At 37.4% G+C, this 24062-nt stretch overlaps 1 protein-coding gene and 1 pseudogene across 2 annotated transcripts in view; both read left to right on the forward strand.

Moving 5' to 3' along the window:
- The window catches only part of DNAH8 (dynein axonemal heavy chain 8), a gene marked incomplete at both ends in the record, with an annotated part of 333524 nt that overhangs the window by 36688 nt on the left and 272774 nt on the right, over positions 1–24062 (forward strand). Inside the window, 7 exons of the mRNA XM_079713152.1 lie at positions 5167–5313; positions 9290–9487; positions 11372–11448; positions 12761–12860; positions 14493–14612; positions 16011–16146; positions 19498–19685. Of these exons, the coding sequence (XP_079569278.1) occupies positions 5167–5313; positions 9290–9487; positions 11372–11448; positions 12761–12860; positions 14493–14612; positions 16011–16146; positions 19498–19685 (966 nt within the window). The remainder of the gene's footprint in view (positions 1–5166; positions 5314–9289; positions 9488–11371; positions 11449–12760; positions 12861–14492; positions 14613–16010; positions 16147–19497; positions 19686–24062) is intronic.
- LOC307059832 (dnaJ homolog subfamily C member 2-like) lies at positions 701–2136 on the forward strand (annotated as a pseudogene). The gene is made up of 2 exons: positions 701–754; positions 968–2136. The product of its transcript is annotated as a dnaJ homolog subfamily C member 2-like (transcript).

Genomic DNA, 24062 nt, shown 5'->3' on the forward strand with positions numbered 1-24062 from the left:
CATATTTTAATCCTCATCTTGTCCATGGCTGCCTGTATCAGACACCTCTCATGTGCCATGTCATATGCTCTGGCCTCCATCTTTTACTCCAGTCCATGTTAATTTCATTTTCTTGCCTTTTTGCATTGGTTAGGATTGCCATGCATCCTTAAATAGACCTGGTAATAGTTAGCATCTGATTCTGATCTTCTTTTGGAAGAAAATGCTTCTAACATTTCCCCATTTAGTTTGATGCTTTAATACATCATTGATTAGATTCAAGGAAGTTTTGTTCCTCATTTTAGTACTAGGAGATATTATTAAAAATTATGAATGGGTTTTGAAAAAATTTTTCAGCACATATTTTTTGAAGAGCTTATAAGATTTTTCTCCTCAATCTATTAATGTTATAGATGACATTTTTAGGTTTTCTAAAATGAAACTATTCTAATATCCCTAGAATAAACTCAACTTAGTCATGGTGTAATTACCTTTTTAAAAACATTCTTAAGTTCACTTTGCTACAATTTTCTTTAGGGTTTTTTGCAACTATATAGTCTGTAATTTTCCTTTCTCATAGTGTCCTTGTTAGTGTTTCTGGCACTAAGGTCTCAGAATGAGTACGACTGGAGGAGGGGAAGGAAGCACTCCCCTCTTTTCTAGCCTCTAAAAGAGTTTGTAGAAAATTAAAGTGATCTGTTATTTTGAAAGTCTGAAAGAAATGGCCATACCAGCAAGTCTCCATCTCGAAGTGGTTATTGGCTTTCTTCATGTGGTGGTTCCTGGGCTTTGTAGAGCCTAGGTGGGAGGCTGGGACTGTTGAGGTAGAGCAAGAAAGGATGCTCAGTGCCCTCCACCTAGGACGTGAACTGTTGTGCTTGCAGGGTTGGCCCTGAGCACTCTCATAACCACTCTCTGACCTCTGGAACTGGAGGATAAGAAAGAGTTGTCAGAGGAAACAGAAGATGAGGAATTGCAGTTAGGATAGTTTCTCTTCCTGAAAACACTTGATCTCAATGACTGGAAGAACCAGAATCATTATGCAGTTCTTGGATTTGTTCATGTAAAATACAAAGTTATGCAGAGAGAGACCAAAGCAGCACATAAAGCAGTGGTTCTAAACAATACCAAAAGCAGCTGGTGAATCAGTTAAAGAAGGAGATAATGACAACTTCACTTGCATAACTAAAACTTATGAAATGTCTGAGTCAGTGAAAAGAGGAGAAATTAACAGTGTAGATCTTTCTTTAGATAACTCAGTTCCTTAGAAAAGTGAAGCAAAGGACAATTTCTTCTAAGTGTTTTCCCAGGTGTTTGAAATGCATTACAGGTGGTAAAAAAGAAAAAGTTCCTAAACTTGGTGAAATGAATTCATCATTTGATGATGCAGAGGCATTTTATTCCTGCTGGCATAATTTTTATTATTGGAGAGAATTTTTCTTATTTAAATGAAGGAAAAAAGCAGAATGTCATGATGAAAGGAGAGAGATTGAAAAGCAGAACAGAGCAACAAGGGCACAAAGAAAAAAGAAGAAATGAACTGAATGTTAGTTGATAATGCATATAACTGTGATGTAAGAATTTTAAAAATTCAAAGAAAAAGAAAAAGCCAAGAAAGAAGCAGAGAAGCAAAAGCAGAAGGAAAATTGAAGAAGAAAGAAGCTAAAGAAAAACAGAGATGAGGTGAATTAGGAGCTGCTTGGATAGCTAAGGAGAAAGAGGAAGTTAGACAAAAGGCATTACTGGCAAAGAAGAAAAAGGATAACCAGGAAAAAAAAGCCATTAAGAGGGAAAGGCAATATCAAATCATTATGTTGTACACCTGAAACTAATATAGTGTTATATGTCAATTATATAAGAAAAGAGAAAGGTAGCAAAAACTTCAAAGTTCATGGAAGATCTGGACTTACTTTCCTGATGATGAGATAAAGCCAGTTAAAATTATGGCAGAAGTGGAAAAACTTTGCGATAGGCTCGAACTTGCAAGCTTACTGTACTTAAATGAAACATTCACATCACCTACAAAAGAAATAGGAATTGCTGCTCTGCCAAAACAGAAGAAATTAATGAGCGAATTAGAAAAGAGAAAGAGGAAATTGAGGCTTGTATGTGCCAAGTATCTAAGAATGCAGAGACATCAACTGTTGAAGGTGGAAATGGCAGTAAAAATTTGTCAGAAGAGAATTGATCTGCAATTGCTAATTAAAACTGTGAGCCTCTTTCTTGCTGGGACAAATTCAAGATGGGAAGTTATTGCCAAGTACATGAACACACACTCTACTTCTGGAAGTCAAAAGAACTGCCAAAGATTTTATTGGCAAAGAACCATCTCCCAAAACTTGGCCCTCATCAGAAAGACGACATACTGTGTGGAGTAGAGCCTCAAACTGTCAATATAACACCTTACAACAATTTGAAAATCCATGTGCAGATTTCACCTCTTGACAACAGAAGCACAGAAGCTTTTGGAATGAGCTTTGAAAATGTATCCAGTAAATATACCTGAAAGATGTAGCATGTATCAGAATTTCATTTCGTTATGGCTGAGTAATATTCCATTGTATGGATATACCACAATTTGTTTATCCATTCATCTTTTGATAGACATTTGGATTGTTACCACCTTCCGACTATTGCGAATAATGCTGCTATGAACATTGCTGTTTAATGATCTCTTTGAGTCTCTTCTTTCAGTTATTTTGGGTATATACCTAGAAGTGAAATTGCTGGATCATATGGCAGTTCTGTTTTTAACTTTTTGTGGAACCACCAAACTGTTTTCCCTAGCAGCTCTTCCATTTCACATTCTCACCAGCAATGCACAAGAGTTCCAGTTTCTCCACACTGTGCCAATACTTGTTATTTTCTCTTTTTTTGGTAATAGGTATCCTAATGCATATGAAATGGTATCTTATTGTGTTTTGATTTGCATGTCCCTAATGGCTAGTGATGGTTGAGCATCTTTTCATGTGCTTATTGGCCATTTGTATATCTTCTTTGGAGACATGTCTATTCAAATCCTTTACTCATTTTTGAAGTGGGTTCTGCTTTTGTTGAGTTGGAGGAGTTCTTTATATATTCTAGATATTAATCCCTTATATGTATGTTTTATAAATACATATTGCTTCATTAAAAAAACTAGTTATTTGACTATTCTTTTTATTTCTTCTTGAGACAGTTTTTGTAAGTTTATGTTTTTGAGGAATTTCTTCAATTTTTCTAAAATTTGTAATTTATTGTCATAATGTTGATAATATTCTCTTACTAATCTTTGCCTTGTTATGTAATATGTCCCCTTATTCATTAACAGTATTACTTATCTTCTCTGTTTTCTTAATCATTCTTGCTCACTCAATCCTCAAATTCAGAGCAACCCATCCTCCTCCCAGGAGTTTATCACTTCTTTTTTCGTTGTTATTGTTATTTGCTGGATTCCATGTTTCCCTCTATAGTTTCTCCAGGGTTAATTTTGGGAGTGGGAGTGAGAAATCATTCCCCCCAAACTGACCAATTGGCAGAAACCAGGACTCTTGACGTAGAACTTAGCAATTTATTCTCATAATTGTTTTAATATGCTTCAAGTCACTAGCCATTTACTTACTGAATTAGAAATGAAAGCTTGGTTTTCTGCATTCTAGTTTAACCTGCTTTCTACTACATCTGAAATTTTTTCAGGAAACTTTTATTGTATAGTTTTGGGGAATAATTTTCAGATGAGTTGGAGGAAGCAATGAGAAGAATTGTTATTCAGGATGTTACCTGTTCAACAGGAAGGAATTGGTTGGTGAAGAAGAAGTAATAGAAAGTAATTCCTATTAGATGGCATATTCCAGTAGGGTGGGGATCTTATCTGTACTCCTAGCATCTCAAGGAGTTCCTAACATATGGTAGGCACCAAGAAACTTTCTTTTTTTAAAATATTTATTTATTTATTTGGCTACACTGGCATCTTTGTTGGCACATGCGAGATCTTCATTGTGGCATGCTGGATCTTTTTAGTTGCGGCATGCAGGATCTAGTTCCTTGACCAGGGATCAAACCCGGTTCCCCTGCATTGGGAGCCTGGAGTCTTAACCACTGGACCACCAGGGAAGTCCTTAAACTTTTGTTTAATAAGTGAAAAATAATCAGTGACCTCAAAGAGAGTAATGATTTTGTTTTAGAGATTGAGAGGTGGGGAGGTGTATCATAGCTAGAAGTAGGTATGAGACTAGTTATATAAGCTTGAATGTTTATAGGAATCACCTGAGCAACTGGTTGAAAGTATGGATTCCTGAGTCTCACTCACAGAAATTCTGATTTAGTGGCTGAGGTAGGCAGAATAAAGATGTCCACATCCTAATCCCCGGAATTTGTGAATATGTTATATTAAATGTTAAGGGGGAATTAAGGTTACAGGAGAAATTAAGGATGGAGAGATTACCCTGGATTATCTAAGTGGGACCAATGTAAGCACAAAGGTCCTTATAGAGTGAAGAGGGAGATGGAAGAGTCAGAACCAGGGAGCTGGCATTATGTTAAAGATTTGACTGGCCATTGGTGGCTTTGAAAAAGTTTAACGTTATTTTTTTTTAAGATGGTTTGGTTAGCTGGACATGACAGTGAGTTCCTACTGGAGCCTAGTGACAATGTCCTCTTTTTTTAGCCTGGTTGAACTGACCTGGTATAGCTGTAGTCAAATATTAGGATTTCAGCAATGCACCCATCAAAGACTTTATGATCTCCTCGTGGAGAAATGACAGTTGGATGATAAGTTAGTATTGCACAGTCTTAATGTTTTTTATACCAGTATGTGAATAATGCTAATTAAAAGATGCCAACTGACTAGATAGATAATTGAAAATAGACAGAATTGATACATAATTTTTGGCCTCCTGGGAGCTCTGATTAGCCATGAAAACATGACAACAAATAGTGTATGTGGTAACTTTGATAAGGATAAGAGTTAAGGGGAAATAATGAGAATAAAGAAGATGAGACTATATTGTAAAATAGAAAAAAAAACTGTATTGATTTTCATAGGCCTTTCAATATGTGGGCAGAGAACTTGAATTTTTAATGTTAACAGCAGCAACCCCTATTGAGGGGTTGATGTGATCAGTTTTGTGTGAGGATAGAATTTTTGAATTTTTCACTCATAAACAAGTGTCTCACTATGTATTATACCCCCTTTTAAATCTCTCATAGGACTGCATTTTTCTATTCAAGGAATATCAGACATCTTTTCACAAAACAAGGAAACAGATTTTAGAATCCTCAGGGGAAAAATCTTTTGAGGTTTCAGAAATGTATATATTTGGAAAATTTGAAGCTTTCTGCAAAAGACTGGAGAAGGTAAGCATCGTGCAGCCACAGTTGCCACTACCAACCATACCTTTCCAGTTATTTCATACTTTATGTAGCATCACTGAGAATTATTTTTCCAGATCTCTTGTCTTACTATTGATCTGACTCATCCACTATTACTCATAGATTACTGCATTTTATTATAACTTATTTTTTCATTCCTAATTACTATCTTCTGCCAGTCACACAAAAGCTATTGCAGACTTTCACTTCTCTCGAGACCTCAATTCTATCTTTACCTATAGAGCTTGAACTGAAAGCCTCTGCTCTTAACCACATGTATCAGGCTGAGAAAAGGTGTGAGGTGACATATCTGCAATATCTGGCAGAACCAGTAGTTGTGTCATATCTGGATGTGTGAGCACCTTCTCTTTCTAGGCCATATATATGGTCTAAACATAGACATTGTATGGGCGATGTCTTTGCTGGGCAGATATGGGTTAGAAACTTCAGCACCTTTGATTCATTCATTGATTAGGACTGGCTGGAGAGGAGTGATGTTTTTCCAGGGGATACAGGGCAGCCCATATCAGAGGCTCCTTCGAGTCAACCTTTGCAAAGCCTTCAAAGATATCTAGGTACCACCCTCCCCATGGCCCCACCATTCTGCCAACTCCCTAGGTCCTGATAACAGTTAGGAGTCTGCTCATTTGTTGGAAATTGGTGGGGGGCATTTCACAAGTTGAAGGGCATTTCCTATACATGCCAGGATAGGAAAATATGGATGATGTACAAAACCAAGTTACTGAGTGGGGCTGTTTTTTGTTTGTTTCTTTAGCAGCTTTACTGAGATATAATTCACATACCATATAATGTATTCATTTAAAGTGTACAAATCAATATTTTCCAATATATTCACAGGATTGTGCAACCATACCACCATCTAATTTTAGAACATTTTCATTCCCACTAAAAGAAACCCTGTGCCCATTAGCAGTGGTACCCCATTCTCCCCTCTACCCAGCGCTAAGCACTTGCTAATCTACTTTCTGTTTCTATAGATTTGCCTATTCTCGACATTTCATATAAATGGAATCATATAATATGTGGTCTTTTGTGACTGGCTTCTTTCACTTAGTATAATATTTTCAAGGTTCATCTATGTTGTAGTATTCCTTTTTATTGCTGAATAATATTCATTTGGATATACCATATTTTACTTATCCACTCATTTGTTGGTGGACATTTGGGTTTTTCTACTTTTTGGCTATTATGACTAATGCAGCTATGAATATATATGTATGTGTTTTTGTGTGAACATATGTTGTCATTTCTTTTGAGTATATGCGTAGGAGTGGAACTGCTGGGTCAGATAATAACTCCATGTTTACCTTTATTGAGGAAGTGCCAAACTCTTTTTCAAAGTAGTTGCATCATTTTATAGTCTCATAAGCAATGTATTAGGGTTCCAATTTCTCTGCATTCTTGTAACACTTATTATCTGTCTTTTTGTATTTAGCCATCCTAGTGGGTGTGAAGTGACATCTCATTGTAGTTTTGATTTGCATTTCCCTGATGACTAATGGTGTTGAGCATCTTTTTAAATGCTTATTGTCCATTCGTATTTCTTCTTTGGAGAAATTTCTATTTAAATTCTTTGCACATTTTAAATTTAGTTATTTGTGTTTTTGTAGTTCAGTTTGTAAGAGTTGTTTATATATTCTGGGTCTTAAGTCCCTTATCAGATATGATTTTCAAATATTTTCTCTCTTTCTACAGGTTATCTTTTCACTTTCTTGATTGTGATCTTTGAAGCAGGAAGTTTTGTTTTGTTTTGTTTTAATATTTATTTATTTATTTTGTCTGCACTGAGTCTTAGTTGCGGCCCGTGGGATCTTCGTTGCAGCATGCTGGCTCTTAGTTGCAGCATACGGACTTCTTAGTTGTGGCATACATGCGGGATCTAGTTCCCCGACCAGGGATCGAACCTAGGCCCCCCGCATTGGGAGGGCGGAGTCTTGCCCACTGGACCACCAGGGAATTCCCTGAAGCAGGAAGTTTTACATTTTGATGAAGTCCAATTTATCAAGTATTTCTTTTGTTGCTTGTGCTTTTGGTGCCGCATCTGGGAAGATGTTGCATGAGGCTGTTTTGTGAACAGTGAGGATTTCTTGGGGACAAATGTCCAATTAGAATGATATTGGCATGGGTCAAATGAATAATAAGCCCCATTGGTCAGGACCTGTTCCACAGAAATGTTTAACATTTCTGAAACCATTAGAATGTAAACCTGGAGGTGAGTCCTGGTTACTGTTAATTTTTCCAGGAGTGGGGGCCCTTGCTAACTTGGGTGCAGTTTTACATTTGGTAGAGTTTCTGGGCTAGACCTTAATTATTAGCCCATGTGCAGTAAAGATCTTTGGTGGCAGGTCTAATGCTGGGCGTAATGAACATCCATCTGTAAAGCAGCAGCCCAAGCATTCCTGATGCTAGAGGGAGTGGGTAATAATGGCCAGCTACATTAGCTACTCCCCCTGCCTTACTTCTGGAGAAGCCTTGCCTGTAGTCTTAAGGATACAACTTCATGCCACAAAGGCTCAGCTGTCAGAGCCAACGCAGCACTCCCTAGGGGTCTTACCTGAAGTGCATCCTGGTTACTAGGTTATTCCAACTCCCCTGTGCTAAGAATTCCTTGCCTGACTGGCATCTCTCCCAGGTGTCATTGGTGGATGTTGGTGTCCAGATTCTTAAAGATGGGGCATAATAGTTACCCTGAAATGTGGCCAGAATTTTCATAATCCTCTAGAGGTGGCTACTGAACTGCCTTGGTGGGCTTCCCCTGCTGAGTGGGACACAGCAGGGACCACTGTTGGACCACCCCTATGAGCTCTTAAATAGTTGAAGAGGAGAGACAGAAGGGCAGGCTAAGCCAGAGCCTGTTAGGGAAAGCTCAGATTCAGATGTCAGGATGACCAAGTACGAAAGTCAAAGGACAGATAAGATTGAGCTTGGGGTTGGAGAACCAAGACCTCAGAGTTGGGCAGAGATGTTGGGGATCTTTAAGGAACAAGTGAGGAGGAAAGTGCTAGTGTGTCAGCTTAGGGTGCCTGAAGTGCATCTTTTTTGGTAGGTGGAGACTTGGTGCATTGAGTGTTAGTCTGCCCTAAAGAACCAGAATTGTGTATAATATCCCTTGTTTCTTCTTCCTGTTCCTGCCATGTAAATTTTGGTGAATATTGGTTTCCCAATATTGATGAATTTGGTTTCCCAGAGCTCTGTCTTTAGTTTTCTTCTCACCCTGAACATCTGTGGGAGAGAAGCGAAGGAGTGGGAAGCTTTGAGCATTGTTTTCCAGAGCAGGAATCAAAATGGGGAATCACTGATGAATATTAAGGAACTGAGTAGCCTGTGGACATGAAAGACTTTTTTTTTTGGTGAAGTAGGTGGTGTTGGTACATTGAGATGGAGCCAGCTGTTTCGGAAATAAAGTTCATTGTGAGGATTTTCCAGGGTTCTTTAGGGGTCACAAGTGACTACGGTCATCTTTCAGGATTGTGGGACCTTTCCTTTACTTGAATGTGGAATTATGCTAGTGTTACATATCAGAACTATGGTGAGGGCCAGAAAAATGGTAACACTTTTGAATCCAGTGATCCAGTGAAACGATTTTCAGAACATTCTCAAGAACAAAATGCTGAAACTATTTAGACATCTGCAAGGGCTTTTACTCACTGTCCCTCACCACCCCACCTCCTCTTGGAAGACAAGGTGATCAGATTCTGAGAAAGGCTCTAAACTCTGTCTACTTATGGCAGAACATCCTCTGTCTTAAATAGTCTGAGTAGTAATGACTGGAACAGAGATTTGTCTTCTGTTTTATCTCCTCCGGTTGGTTTTACCTTAAATGATTCTAAAGCCTGTTTATTGGCTTGTTTTTTAAAAATCATTGATTCATTAAGAGTTAATTCTAGGGAAGGGTGCTAATTTCTAACTTTTAAGCTAAAGTAACACTTTTCTTTTTAAGATTACAGAAATGATAACTATTGTGCAAACATATTCAGCCTTGAGCAATTCTCCCATAGAGGGAATAGACATTATGGCAATAAGATTCAAAAATATATATCAAGAGGTTCAGAAAAAGCAGTATGATATTTTGGATCCAAGAAGGACAGAATTTGACATGGATTTCTTAGATTTCATGGCAAAAATCAAGGCTTTAGAGGTAAGTAATTATACATACTTTTGATTTAGTAAAGCTGAAATGTAATCAATAGTACTGAAATTCACATATTTACTATTTATTACAAATTACTCTTGCAAATTGATCAAAAATATTTGCCAGCATGAATAATTTTCTAACCAGTCCACAAAATGTTTTCTATCTTTTTTTTAATGAAAAAAGAGCTTATTCAATAAAAGATATCAGTAACTAACCAGAAGCCCAAAGGGCTTATTGTAGCTGGGTTTATTTTTAATGTGCATTAAAAAATATATTCGATTTTTGTTGTGCCAAGGACTAGTGTCACTTTTCCTGTGTAAGAGAGAATTTGTAGGCCTTGTTCTTTGTTCAGTGTGAGAAGATTTGAGAGCAGATTAGGACGATGGAACACTCTTCCCTTGGCACCGCGCTTTATGGTCACATTCTCTCTGCAGCTTAGAGGATGACTCTGAAGAGACCCTCCTCCTGTCTGTCGTAGCTGAAGGGACACCAGAGGGATGAGACTGTAACAGGTTTCTTTCTCACCTTTTGGGCTAATATGACTTCAGTTACTCTCTTACTGAAAACTGTTAACCCAGGTGTAGCCCCAGGGAATGGTCTCCTCTTTGCTGCAGAATGTCTTGGAGACACAGAGAGGGACAGAATATACCCTGCCCACTTCCTGAGTCTTAAATCCTTGCCAAGAAGGTGAGGAAGATGATATATTTTTTCTCATTTATTTTTTTTAAAGGCTCTCTAAAAACTATATTACGTGTAATTTGTGCAATATAAATTTAAAAGATCCTAAAATTCTAGAAACAACACTTTTTCTTTTTGACACAGATTTCCTTTCAGTTTTTGAAAGTTAGACTCTGATAGGAAGATATATTTTACTTTTTACTTTTAGTGTTTGGTTTTGGGAGTTATATCTTGATAGCAGTGGGAATTTGTGTTTTTTAAAAAACTTATTGCTTAAATTATTTTTATGATTCATTAATAAGATTATATGTTATAAAGCCTGTACTGTGGTCTTAGATACAAGTTTAGCTTTCAGTAAATTTAGAGGCCATATTAAGTTTTTAGTATCTAAAAAGATATGTCAGTGTTTTAACTTTTCTTCCTTTTCCAATGTTTGATTAATGGGTGTAGTATGTATTTGTAGACAGTACCAATATAATCTATAAGTGAAAGTAATTTGCGGAGTGCTTCAGTTCCATCAGTTGGGCACCAGGAGTTTGGAGTTCACTGCTCGGGATGGTGTGAGTCTTGGAAGAACATTTCCGGCTTCTTATTCCTCCTTAGTGTGGCAGAGGTTTCTGAGAGCAGCAGCGTTAGAAAATGACACCTGTTCACCCTGGGTGTCTATAGTGTCATTACACTGCTCTACCAACATGCTAAGAAATCCTAAATCTCCCCAAAAAATGTACTTTGTAAGGGACTTTCACTCCTTTCATAAATTCTCTAGGTCAACATCCAATACATAATGAGCGGCAAATGCAAACCACATATAAAATTTTAATTTTTTAGTAGCCACGTGCATAAAAGTAAAAAGAAATAGGTGATGTTAATTTTAATGATACACTTTATTCAACCCAACATATTCAAAATATTTTCATTTTAACATGTCATTAATACAAACCATTATGAAATATTCTTTTTTCATACTGCCTTTGAAGTTTTGTGTGTATTTTACATTTATAGCACATCTCACTTAGAAGTAGTGACATTTTAAGTGCTTAGTAGAAACATGTGGCCAGTGGCCACCATACCAGACAGTGCAGTTCTAGATGCTTAGATGGTAGATGTATTTAAGGCTCGTATTTTGATTCTGTAGGAGAATCATTCATTGTTGTTAAACAAAACTAATCTCCTTAACTCAAAAAGTCAAACATTAATATTGCATTTCAGGTACAAATACAGGCATTTATGAACAGTACTTTTGGAAAAATTTTGTCTTCTCAGCAGGCTCTTCAGCTGCTTCAAAGGTATTTATAATGCATTAAGCAGTATAGTTTCTGGGTGGGATAACTTTATATCTGAAAATAACAATTTCAAAAAATTTTTGGAAATCTCTCCTATGTAAACTTTAAAACTTATAAACAGTAATCTTCCAATTATCATTAAATAGACTGGTGAAAATTGAAATATAGTATGATATTTTTCATTTTCATTTTTCATTGCATGTTTTTGTAGTGGAAAGTCTTTCAATAAGGAAATGATTTCACATTTTCCCCCAGCTATGTAATATGTTAAGATTAATTTCATAAGTGTTATTGGAAAGGGAACAAATAATGTTTAATTCTGCATACTGAAAGGACTTCTAACAGTGAAATTATCTAAGAATAGTAGGTCCCCAAACTTTTTGTTTTCCCTCCTGAGTGCTTCTGCAGCTTCCTTTCCTTCTAGTCCTGACAACGGTCCTCCCCTAAATGGCAGGAAAGCCTGGATTAGAAGGATGGGCTGGACCAGAAGCCATTTTCTTGCAGCTCAGGGAGGGCTCACTACCCATGTCAGGGACCATTTTGAAATTCTCCCCTGAGAGCCAGTGGATCTGGGTTTGGGTCTGACTTTGGTTTGGGTCTGACTTTCCCATCTCTCTAATGCTGGATCATACCTGTGAAACCTTACCTCATGAGACCATCATAAGAGTTGAAACAGACATAAAATGATTTTGATGAGTGACAGTACTGTACACACAGATGGCAGTACCATTTTCTTGGCAATGTCTCTGTCTCTGTCTCTCTCTTTTTACCTATGGCATGCTGGTGTCAACTCATTTTATTATCAGAAAGTTATGGTTCTAGTACTTCCTATGCATAACTTAGTCTCTTAGTGGAAGTGACATTTGGCTGACAAAATCATTATATCATTATGCCTATTTGGGATGATGTGAGCAGTAATATTGGCAGAGGGACAGTCATTGAGCTCCCCTCCATCTTTGCTAAGCCAGCTCCCCACTCATCTTTTTAATCTCAGTTCAGATGTCACTTTTTCAGGGAAGTCTTTCTTGACTTCCCAGACTTGGCTGGGTTCCCCTGTTACATGCATTTCTGGCACGCTTGTAATTTAAATAATTATTTATGTCACTCCTGACCGATCTCTGCCTTTTCCATAAGGTACTCATTGGCTCCAAGAGAGCTGGAACCACACCTGTCTTGTCCATCACTGTAACCTAGGGCAATGCATGAGGCCTGGTGTGAATATTTGTCAAATGAGTGAATGGATTTTTAGGATTGCAACAATTCTTAAGTGTGTTTCTCATTTATTTTTAAATTTTTCACCCTCAATTGCTTTTAGATTCCAAAAACTGAACATTCCCTGTCTTCAATTAGAAATAAACCACACCATTGAGCTTATTCTTCAGTATTATGTGGCTGAACTTGAAGCTACTAAGAAGGCAAGTATCATGTTTATAAATAGAATGGTACTTCAGTACAAAAAGAAAAAATATTCTGGAAGTATTTGCCATCATTATCTTGTGCCAAGCTTATCAGGCAAATCCTCTCACTGCTGAGTATCCTTTTTTTTTTTTTTTTTTGCGGTACATGGGCCTCTCACTGTTGTGGCCTCTCCCGTTGCAGAGCACAGGCTCCGGACATGCAGGCTCAGCGGCCATGGCTCACAGGCCCAGCCACTCCGCGGCATGTGGGATCTTCCCGGACCAGGGCACGAACCCGTGTCCCCTGCATCGGCAGGCGGACTCTCAACCACTGCGCCACCAGGGAAGCCCTGCTGAGCATCTTTGATGCTCCTCTCTCTATGGGAGAAGGTGCTGACAGTGTGTGCCCCTGGACAGCCAGATCACACCCCTTTGCTCTTAAGAACTGTCTTTTTATGACAGCATTCATGTATGCATGGGAAAGCCCGTTTAAGTTAATATTTTTGGGTATCAAAATATGGGCTCTGGAGAATATTATGACAGATATAATGTAGCTGTGTGCTCCTGCTTTATTTTTTTTATTTTTTTTTAAGATAAGCAGTGATTTATTAGAGCGTCCCTCGTGGCGCAGTGGTTAAGAATCCGCCTGCCAGTGCAGGGTACATGGGTTCGAGCCCTGGTCCGGGAAGATCCCACATGCCACGGACCACGCATGCAACTAAGCCTGTGTGCCACAACTACTGAGCCTGTGCTCTAGAGCCCGTGAGCCACAACTACTGAACCCACGTGCCACAACTACTGAAGCCCACGCGCCTAGAGCCCGTGCTCCATAGCAAGAGAAGCCACTGCAATGAGAAGCCCGCGCACCACAACGAAGAGCAGCCCGCACTCACTGCCACTAGAGAAAGCCTGTGCGCAACAACAAAGACCCAACACAGCCAAAAATAAAATAAATAAATTTATAAAAAATAAAAGAAGTGATTTATTAGAATAGGACGCTTGTGAGGCTTACAAGTGGGCGGGCCAGAGGGTGCCGCGCACAGAGAACTTAGTGGGCAACAGTTTTATAATTAAAGGAAAAGTTGGGAGGGGGAGAAGACCACCTCCTTCCTCATTTTTAAAAAAATTTCACTTAAAAATTTTTTTTATATTGGGGTATAGTTGATTTACAATGTTGTATTAGTTTCAGGTGTATAGCAAAGTGAAACAGTTATACATATACATATATCCACTCTTTTTTTTTCTTGATTCTCTTCCCATATAGGCCACTACAGAGTACTGAGTAGAGTTCCCTGTGCTATACAGCATGTTCTTATTAGTTATGTATTTTATGTATAGTAGCGTGTATATGTCAATCCCAAGCTCCAGCTTTTGAATACATCCTTAAAATTGGGGATAAAAGGCAGAAAAAAAGTATACATGTAATGGGAAGTAAGGGTTAAGAGAGAATTAAGTGTCATATATTGTAATCATCATAGTTTTTGAGCCTCAGGTTGATATCTCTGGAGTGCATTTATGTATTTATTGACTACCTCTTGTGTATAAAACATGTGAATAATGGTAAAACATCAATACAAATATAGCTGTATATATTTTTGTCTTTTCCATTGTATTGAATTTCAAACGTTAATGCCAGACCTTTAATTACAGCTTTATCATTCTCAAAAAGATGACCCACCTCTTGCTCGCAACATGCCCCCTATAGCAGGAAAGATCCTTTGGGTGAGGCAGCTCTATCGCCGGATAAGTGAGCCCATCAACTATTTTTTTGTAAGCCAATAGTTAAATTTACAGTATGTGGATCATGGTGGTTTTTAATACAAGAAATATATTTTATCCTGTAACATTTGTGTCCAGTAAAGCAGCTAGAGCTAATTCTTTTACTGGGCAAAGGAAATTTAGTTTACAAATATGCTTGAGAGAGACTTAGCCAATTCTTTCCTGTTTGGTAGATAATCCCATTTAATTATAGTTAATCTCTAAGGGGATGAATCTTAAAAATTTATGACACTTAATAAACAGGACACTCTATTGTAAAATAATTGTTTTGAAAATAATAGAACACAGGCCTAGTACTGAAACTTACTTCTATGTGTGGACGGATAGGTCACTGATATACATTAGTGAGGGTTAGGATGCACTCAGAGTATATTCCTGTGTATTGGACTGGGACCAAGAGCAAAGTATAATAGAGTACATTCATCCTCTGTGTCCTTAAGACTATTAGATTTCTGAAAAACACCAGGATAGTCTTAAGCCTTGTTGGCATTCTGAAATTGCCAGTTTGTCTTCTCTCTTTTTTTTTTGTTGTTGTTGTTTTCTGTTTGTTTTGCTTTTTTTGCTTTGTTTTTTAAAAAGACAGAGTAGCAAAGCAGAGTTGGTTTGCCTGGTGTTATGTCTTAGGCCTAAACATGGAACAAAATAGCTACAAAACAACAGTCCTGCAAATAATTTTATTATTTAAGCATTATCAAATATTAAGTTTTTGTTGTTTCCGTTTGGCTGCTATCACTTATTTTATTGTTCTCAATATTAAAAAAAAATTAAAATGGTGACCTTAGACAAGAGGCCAGGATGGGGACTCAATTGTTTATTGACTTTATAGTGACAGAGCAGAGATTGTCCTGTTTTTGATAATGTGTGAATCAAAACAAAAAAATGTTCAATTTCTTCATAAAGAAATTTTGTTTCTGTTCTTTGATATGCATTTACTTTTTTTTTTTTTTAATTTGGAGAGGAGGGAGGGAGAGGGAGGGAGGGAGGGAATCTATACTTACTTTTTTTTTTGGTGCTGGAATTTAGGAATTTGCCCTGATATTCACAGTTCAAGGAAGATCAGTTCATTGTATCTTGCCCAGAAAAGTGGGGAGGGAACAGAGGATTGGAGGTGGAGACTTTCAGTGCCTGGGACCGGCTGTAGGCCTAGAGACCTCTCTTTTTAAATCCTTTATTTCCTTTTCCAGTTTCCCCTTTCTACTGATCAGGTTTCCCTACTTCCATCTGTAGCTTGTCTGGCCTTCCTCTCTGTAATTTTTGTCTGAGGTAAAATCTAAATGGGGTAGTATCATTATTTGATGTCATTTAAAATGTAAATAGCTTTACGGTTTGGGTAAGAAAACTATCAGCAGACTTTTAAAAATAAATCTTTGTTTTTCCCTTAAAAAACAGAAAAACTCGGAAATTTTGTCAACTGCGGAAGGCAAAGCTGTCATTCATCAGTATAATAAAATTTCCTACGTTCTGGTGGAATTTGAGGTGGTCTATCATACAGCCTGGATCAAAGAGATCTCGCAGTTACAGTATGGTGTGTGTAAGACTGCAGTGACACTACAGAGCGAGTGTTAGGAGATTTTGAATGAGTTTGTGGTTCTGGAGAATTTTTACATCTTTTTATATAACTGTATGATGGTTAAATTTAGTTTTGGGGAGGATACAATTATTTATTTCTTTACAGTTAATAATATTCTGATTTTATAAGCAGAAATTTTCATGAGCTTAAAGTTGATATACTAAGGTTATGACTTTCTCCTGAAGAACAGTATTTAAAAGTAAATAACAAGACTCCTTATTGATATTTCTCCATATATTTGGGAAGATTTTATATCCAGTTTTATCATGCTATAGATTCAAATCACAGTCCTAATCAGAGGAGAAGGAATTGCAGCTTGCTCATCTTCCTCCCTTTCTCCCTCTCTCCTCCTTTCCTCCCTTCCTTCCTTCCTCCCTCCCTTCCTTTTCTCCCCTCCTCTCTTCCTCCCTCCCTTCCTTTCTTTCTCTTCCTGTAACTGAATTTAACTTCAGTTCTGATCTCCATTAAATTAAGAGTATTAGGGCTGTGTTCAAGTACCTCTGAGGGGTGCCAAGGTGTTGGGAAGAGTTAAGTGTGAGGGCCGGGGGTGGATGGCTTTAAGCCATCATCCATCTCTGCTGGCATCACCTGAGATGTTGTTGTTATTGTGTGGGCTCAGTTGGTCAATTCAGGTTTCTGCTTTGTCTCATATTTACCTTAATCTCTTATTCGTAACCTTGGTGGAACCCTGACTGTGTCCCCTGGTAGGAAAGTTTCTCCCTCCCACACCAGGATCTCCACTTCAGCAGAGCACAGAATTGCAGGCATAGGAAGCACAAATAAGGAGGTCGGGTCACTGGGAGTGATGGTGAGAGGGGCCACTCATAGTTCTGACTCTTGGTTCCAGACCCATGTACTTCAGCTGTTGGGGACACAGCACTATATACAGGCCATTGATTCACTGCATGACTGCATCCTGGAGGACAGGGCTTCAACCCTACAGGATGTCTTCCCAACTGGCACCTTAGTTAAGCCTTAAATACACCACTTCTATCAGACGAGCTGTTTCGGGGTAATGCACATGGTAGGGCCCTATGGATCCTAATGAAAACCTGCTAATGGAGCAACGGTCTCAAAGGAGCATTAAAAGAAGGTTATAATTCACCTTATAGAAGAGAGCAAAGAGCATTTTTAGCAATTGAAATATGAAGCATGTACTGTTTTGCTTCTACAATACTATGCACTTTTCTAAATTGTTTTTGTCTTGCTGATTTTTCCTCATATCTGCACACATTCCATGAAAAATTCAACAATCCCCTGATCTATAAGGCCCTTCTTTATTCTTCCTGGCCGATAATAATGTCTTCCTCCTCCAGAGGCCCCCCCACACTTTATCATGACATTTGTTGCTTTATAGATCTGTCTTATCTCCCCTACACATTCCAGGAATACTCTCTCTGTCTGTTTCATCTTTGTGTCCTTTCAATAACAGTCATAGTTAACATTTATATAATATCATATGCCAGGCTGTGTCTAAGCACTTTACATATACAACCTCCTTTGATTCTCATGGCAACCCTCTGAGGAATTATTATTATCCTCATTTTACAGATGAGGAAACTGAGGTACTGAGAAGTTAAGCAACTTGCCCAAGATCACAGAGCTAGGAAGTGGCAGGGCCAGGATTCAAACATGCCTTTCATGTGAACACAGGCTAGTGGAAATGAATTGCTCTGGAAGGCTTCTTGTTGTTAATATTGATGTAACTATACTTAACCATATAGAAACTTGGAATAATAATTGGAAAACTAGTATTGGCCTCCTTTTGATTTGCTGTATAAAGTTTCTTTAATGATGATTCACATAGAATGTTCACTCAGTCCTGGCAGACTTCCTGGCTGTCATTTTTTTTTTTTGAAGATAATGGGGATAGGAATTTATTAATTAATTTATTTACTTTTGCTGTGTTGGGTCTTCGTTTCTGTGCGAGGGCTTTCTCTAGTTGCAGCGAGCGGGGGCCACTCTTCATCGCGGTGTGCGGGCCTCTCACTATCGTGGCCTCTCTTGTTGTGGAGCACAGGCTCCAGACGCGCAGGCTCAGTAGTTGTGGCTCACAGGCCTAGTTGCTCCGCGGCATGTGGGGTCCTCCCAGACCAGGGCTCGAACCCGTGTCCCCTGCATTAGCAGGCAGATTCTCAACCACTGCGCCACCAGGGAAGCCCTGGCTGTCATTATTATTAGTGGTCTTGCTGACCATTTTGTCCTGTTAAGGAAGCTCAGAACTGTCTTGAGGAACACAAATTTCATTACTGGAATGTCCCAACGTTTATTTTGGAATTTACTTGGGAGGATAAATGATTTCTAGCCAAATTTTAAAAAGATTCCAAACAAATTGGGTAAAGTTTTTAGTTGAAATCTTCATGAAACCAGCATCATTAAGAATCATATCAAGACTAATTTTATTTGTTGAGTAAAAGTCAACTAACTTCAAAGGGATATACAGTCTATTTTGCTTTACTAGAAATTTGATGTGCCATAGTCTGTGAAGTAATGTGAGGCTTGGAAGATACATGTCAAATTCTCATGTTATCAGTGTTTGTTAATATAAAATGCAACTCAGGCTGACACATACTAGTCTATAAGTGTGTTATTATTATGCCTCTAGAAGTAATTCATGTTAGGATAACAAATGATCTAAGGCTATTCAGCATGAGCCATTTGGGATTATGTATTTCAATTCTCAATAAAAAACATGTCTGAAAGTGCCTATTTATATGAATGATGTTCATGTAGTAACTCAGATGTAGGCTAAAAAATATCTTCCTCTACATTCTAGGAGTTCACAACTCAATGGTGTTTAATAAATATTTCTTACTGATATTGAGCCTAGTTATCGATTTAAGTCAGATAAACCTCCTTAAAGAAGCCACTTTGGAGTTAGGTGTAGAAAAGGGTTTGAAACCTATGAAGTGTGTCATATTTTGTAGTTGGGCGCATCTTCCAGTTCTCTCTCCCAGAGGTTAAATCACAATCCATAAAAATAAACTGACATTGTATTACAGCCCTTTTAGACCCACTCAGAAAAGTATCACAGTTCATAGCACAAAGGCTAACCATTCTTGGTCCATTTTTACCTCTCTGGATCTGATTTTATAGTTTGCAGATACTCTGCATTTGTTTATCTAAGTTTTGAGCACTGACTGTGTATCAGATACTGTGCCTTAGCACCTGGGATATCCAAAACTATTCTATTCTTAAGAAGTCAGTAGTTCAATGGTGAAGACAGGCATGTAAACAGGGCTGGAAGCAGAAATCTAGAATAACAGAAATCTAGAATAAGTTATGTCAATAATTGTTTATTTGTAGCTTTGCAAGCCACACTTTTTGTGCGACATCCAGAAACAGGGAAGTTGCTGGTTAATTTTGATCCCAAAATTTTGGAAGTTGTTCGGGAAAGTAAATGCATGATAAAAATGAAGCTGGATGTACCAGAACAGGCAAAGAGATTGCTACAATTGGAAAGTAAATTGAAAGGAGATAAATTGTACTTGCAGGTAAGATGGATTCTATTTTCTAGTTATTTTGAAAGAGGTTTTTTTTTTTTTTTGTATTTTGTATTTTTTTTTTAAAGATAAAGATACCTTTGCAGTTGTGCTAACACAGCATTGGGGAGAAATTTGTTATTATGTTGATTCTTTTAATTTTTTCAGCTTCATTGAGGGTTAATTGACAAATAAAATTGTAAGATAATTAAAGTGTACATTGTGATGATTTGATATACATATATATTGTGAAAGGATTCCTTCCATCTAGTCAGTTAACTAACACATCCATCACTATATATATGTTGGTGAGAACATTTAAGTTCTACTCTCTTAGCAGATTTCAATTGTATGATAACAGTGTTGTCAACTAGTCACCATGTTATACATTAGATTCTCATATCTTATTTGTCTTATAGCTGAAAGTTTGTACCTTTTTACTAATACCTCCCTATTTCCCCTACCCCTGACAACTACTTTTCTACTCTGTGTTGGATTTTTTAGATTCCACATATAAGTGATATTATACAGTTTGTCTTCCTCTGTCTGACTTATTTCACTTAGCACAATGCCCTCAGGGTCCATCCATGTTGTCACAAATGGCAGGATGTCCTTCTTTCTCATGGTTGAATAATATTCCGTTGTGTATATATCACCTCTTTATCCCTTCATCCATTGATGGATGGTTGTTTCCATATTTTGGCTATTGTGAATAATGCTGCAATGAACATTGGAGTGCATATATATTTTCAAATTAGTATTTTTATATTCTTTGGATAAAATTCCAGAGGTGGAATTGCTGGATCATATGGTAGTTCTACTTTAGTTTTTTGAGGAACCTCCATACTGTTTTCCATAATGGTTGCACCAGTTTACTTCCCACCAACAGTGCCTGAGGGTTCCTTCTCTCCACATCCTCACCAGCATTTGTTATTTGTTATCTTTTTTTGATAATAGCTATTCTGATAGTTGTGAGGTGGTATCTCACTATGGTTTTGATTTGCATTTCCCTGGTGATTAATGAAGGTGAACAATTTTTAATGTTCCTATTGGCCATTTTTATGTCTTCTTCAGAAAAATATCTATTCAGTTCCTTTGCCCATGTTTTAACTGGATTGTTTGCTATTGAGTTTTGTGAGTTCTTTATGTATGTTGGATATTAACCCCTTATCACATATATGATTTGTAAGTATTTTACCATAGGTTGTCTTTTCATTTAGTTGACGAAAACAAAATGAGGAAGTTTTTTAGTTTGATGTAGTCTCACTTATTTATTTTTGCTTTTGCTACTCGTGCTTTTGGTGTTAAATCCAAAAAAATCATGGCCAAGACTGATGTCAAGAAGTTTACCCCCTATGTTTACTTCTAGGAGTTTTATGGTTTCGGGTCTTAAATTTAAGTCTTTAATCCATTTTGAGTTTATTTTTGTGTACAGTATAAGATAGTGGTCCAGTTTTATTCTTTTGCATGTGGCTGTCCAGTTTTCCCAATATCATTTAGTGAAGAGATTGTCCTTTCACCACTGAATATTTTTGACTTCTTAGTATACTCTAGGTTGTTTGTAAATGAATTGACCATATATGCCTGGGTTTATTTCTGGGCTCTATTCTGTTCCATTGTCGATTCTTGATAGCATTAAAATACTGACATGCAAACAAAAGGGAAGGAAGTGAAAGGATTATCAGAAATCAGATTTAGACTTCTGGATAACGACAATGATGAATAGTGAGTTTAAAAAATTCTTAATATTATAATTTTATAGATTAAGTGCATTATATTTTATAATATGTTTAATGATACTAGTAAGATATAAATTAATGAAGTAGGATGACTGTAAAATGACATGAGTGGAAAATGATTTTCAACATTGTGGTATAAAATGGAACAACAACAAAAAAGATCAGAGTATTAGAATAGAGATTCTCAAAACCATTTTTTAAAAATAGCAAGCTTATTGAGATATAATTCACATACCATACAATTTATCCATTTTAAGTGTACAATTTAATGGTGTTAGTATATTCACACACTTGCACAATCATCATCAATTTTAGAACATTTTCATCATTCCCAAAAGAAGCCCCATATCCGTTAGCAGTCACTCCCCATGTTCCCCCCACTCTTTCTACATCTTCCCCGGCAACCACTAATCTACTTACTATCTCTATGGATTTGCCTATTCTGGGCATTTCATACAAATGGAATCATTCAATATGTGGTGTTTTGTGATCCGCTTCTTTAACCTATCACAATATTTTCAAAGTTCATTCATATTGTTCCATGGATCAGTACCTCATTCTTTTTTATGGCTAAATAATATTCCATTGTGTGGTTATACCACATTTTGGACATCCGTTCATCTGTTGATGGACATCTGGGTTGTTTTCACTTTTTTGCATTATGAGTTATGCTGCTGTGAACATTTGTATACAAGCTTTTGGGTGGACATATGTTTTCATTCTATTAGGAATATAAACTAGGAGTGAAATTGCTGGGTTTCATTAACTTTGTAACTCTATGTTTAACATTTTGAATAACTGACACACTCTGTTTTCCAAAAAGGCTGCATGCATTATTTTATATGTGCACCGGCAGTGGATGATGGTTCCACTTTCTCCACATCCTTGCCAACACTTCTTACTATCTGTCTTTTTCATTTAAACATCATTTGGATGTGAAATGGTATTTCCATGTGGTTTTGATTTGCATTTCTTCATGGCTGTTGATGTTCAGGATGTTTTCATGTGCATATTGGCCATTTGTAGGTCTTTGGCGGAGTGTCTATTCGAATCGCTACCCCTTTAAAAATTGAGTTATTTGTCTTTTTTATTATTGAGTTGTGAGAATTCATTATACATTCAAATCCTTTATCAGATATATGATTTGCAGATATTTTCTTCTGTTCTGTGGGTTTTTTCATTTCTTTTTTTTTTATAAACCAGCAAATTAAGAATGGTTTCCTTTTTAAAAATATTTATTTATTTATTTGGTTACACTGGGTCTTAGTTGCAGCAGGTGGGCTCCTTAGTTGCGGCTCCAGGGCTCCTTAGTTACGGTTCACTGGCTCCTTAGTTGCAGCTTGCCAGCTTCTTAGCTGTGGTATGCAGACTCCTTAGTTGTGGCATGCAAACTCTTAGTTGCGGCCTACATGTGGGATCTAGTTCTCTGACCAGGGATCAAACCCGGGCCCCCTGCATTGGGAGCACAGAGTCTTATCCACTGCGCTACCAGGGAAGCCCCCTCTTTTCATTTTCTTCATAGTATCCTTTGAAGCACAAACATTTTAAAATTTGATGAAGTCCAATTTATCTACTTTATCTTTTGTCCCTTGTGACTTTAGTATCATTTCTAAGAAATCATTGCTGAATCCAAGGTCAAAAAGATGTATGCATATGCTTTGTTCTAGGAATTTAATAGTTTTAGCTCTTACCAAAATATTATATACATATATATACACACACATATACATATATTTAAAAACCTGGACTTCCCTGGTGGCGTAGTGGTTAAGAATTCGCCTGCCAATGCAGGGGACATGGGTTCGATCTCTGGTCCAGGAAGATCCCACATGCTGCGGAGCAACTAAGCCCATGCGCCATAACTACTGAGCCTGCTCTCTAGAGCCCGCAAGCCACAACTACTGAAACCCACGCACCTAGAGCCCATGCTCCGCAACAAGAGAAGCCACTGCAATGAGAAGCCTGTGCACCATAACGAAGAGTAGCCTCCGCTCACCACAGCTAAAGAAAGCCCACGTGCAGCAAGGAAGACCCAATGCAGCCAGTAAATAAATAACTAAATGTTCCTTTAAAAAACCTCAGAGGAACGTTGGCATTGTGAAAACTTGGCTTCAGTATCAAAAGCCCTAGGTTTTCGTACTGGTTAGTTGCGACTTTACATGACTGAATGTCAAAGTACTGTTTATAAATTGAGGTTAATATCACATGCATTGAATCTTACAGGATTTTAGTTAGTATTGAATAATATTATGAAAGTCAAAGTCCTTTGCCAAGTGTCAAGTGTAAATAAAAGTTCAACTACAAGTAAGAGAAAAGGAGGAAAGGAATTAATAACTTTGAAACTATTAAGTAAACATTGCAACAGTTTAATATTATTAATTTGGGGAAGAATTAACTTGAAACCACATCTCCCATCACAGTGCAGTAAGTTACAAAATGGTAAAAAAAATTGATCATCATGGTTCATCTGTAAAAAATATCTAAAAGAAAATAGAATAGCTTTGTGTGTACATTTATTGTGATTCAAGAAAGCAAGTGTGGCATCAGTGATAAGTATGCTGTAATATGTCAGAAGACAGGGAACAGAAAGGGTGAAAATGTGTAATGACAGACATAATGAAAAAATAATTGTCCAAACCATTTAAAATGG

The sequence above is a fragment of the Hyperoodon ampullatus genome (assembly GCF_949752795.1).
Source record: "Hyperoodon ampullatus genome assembly, chromosome: 10".
Lineage (NCBI taxonomy): Eukaryota > Metazoa > Chordata > Mammalia > Artiodactyla > Ziphiidae > Hyperoodon > Hyperoodon ampullatus.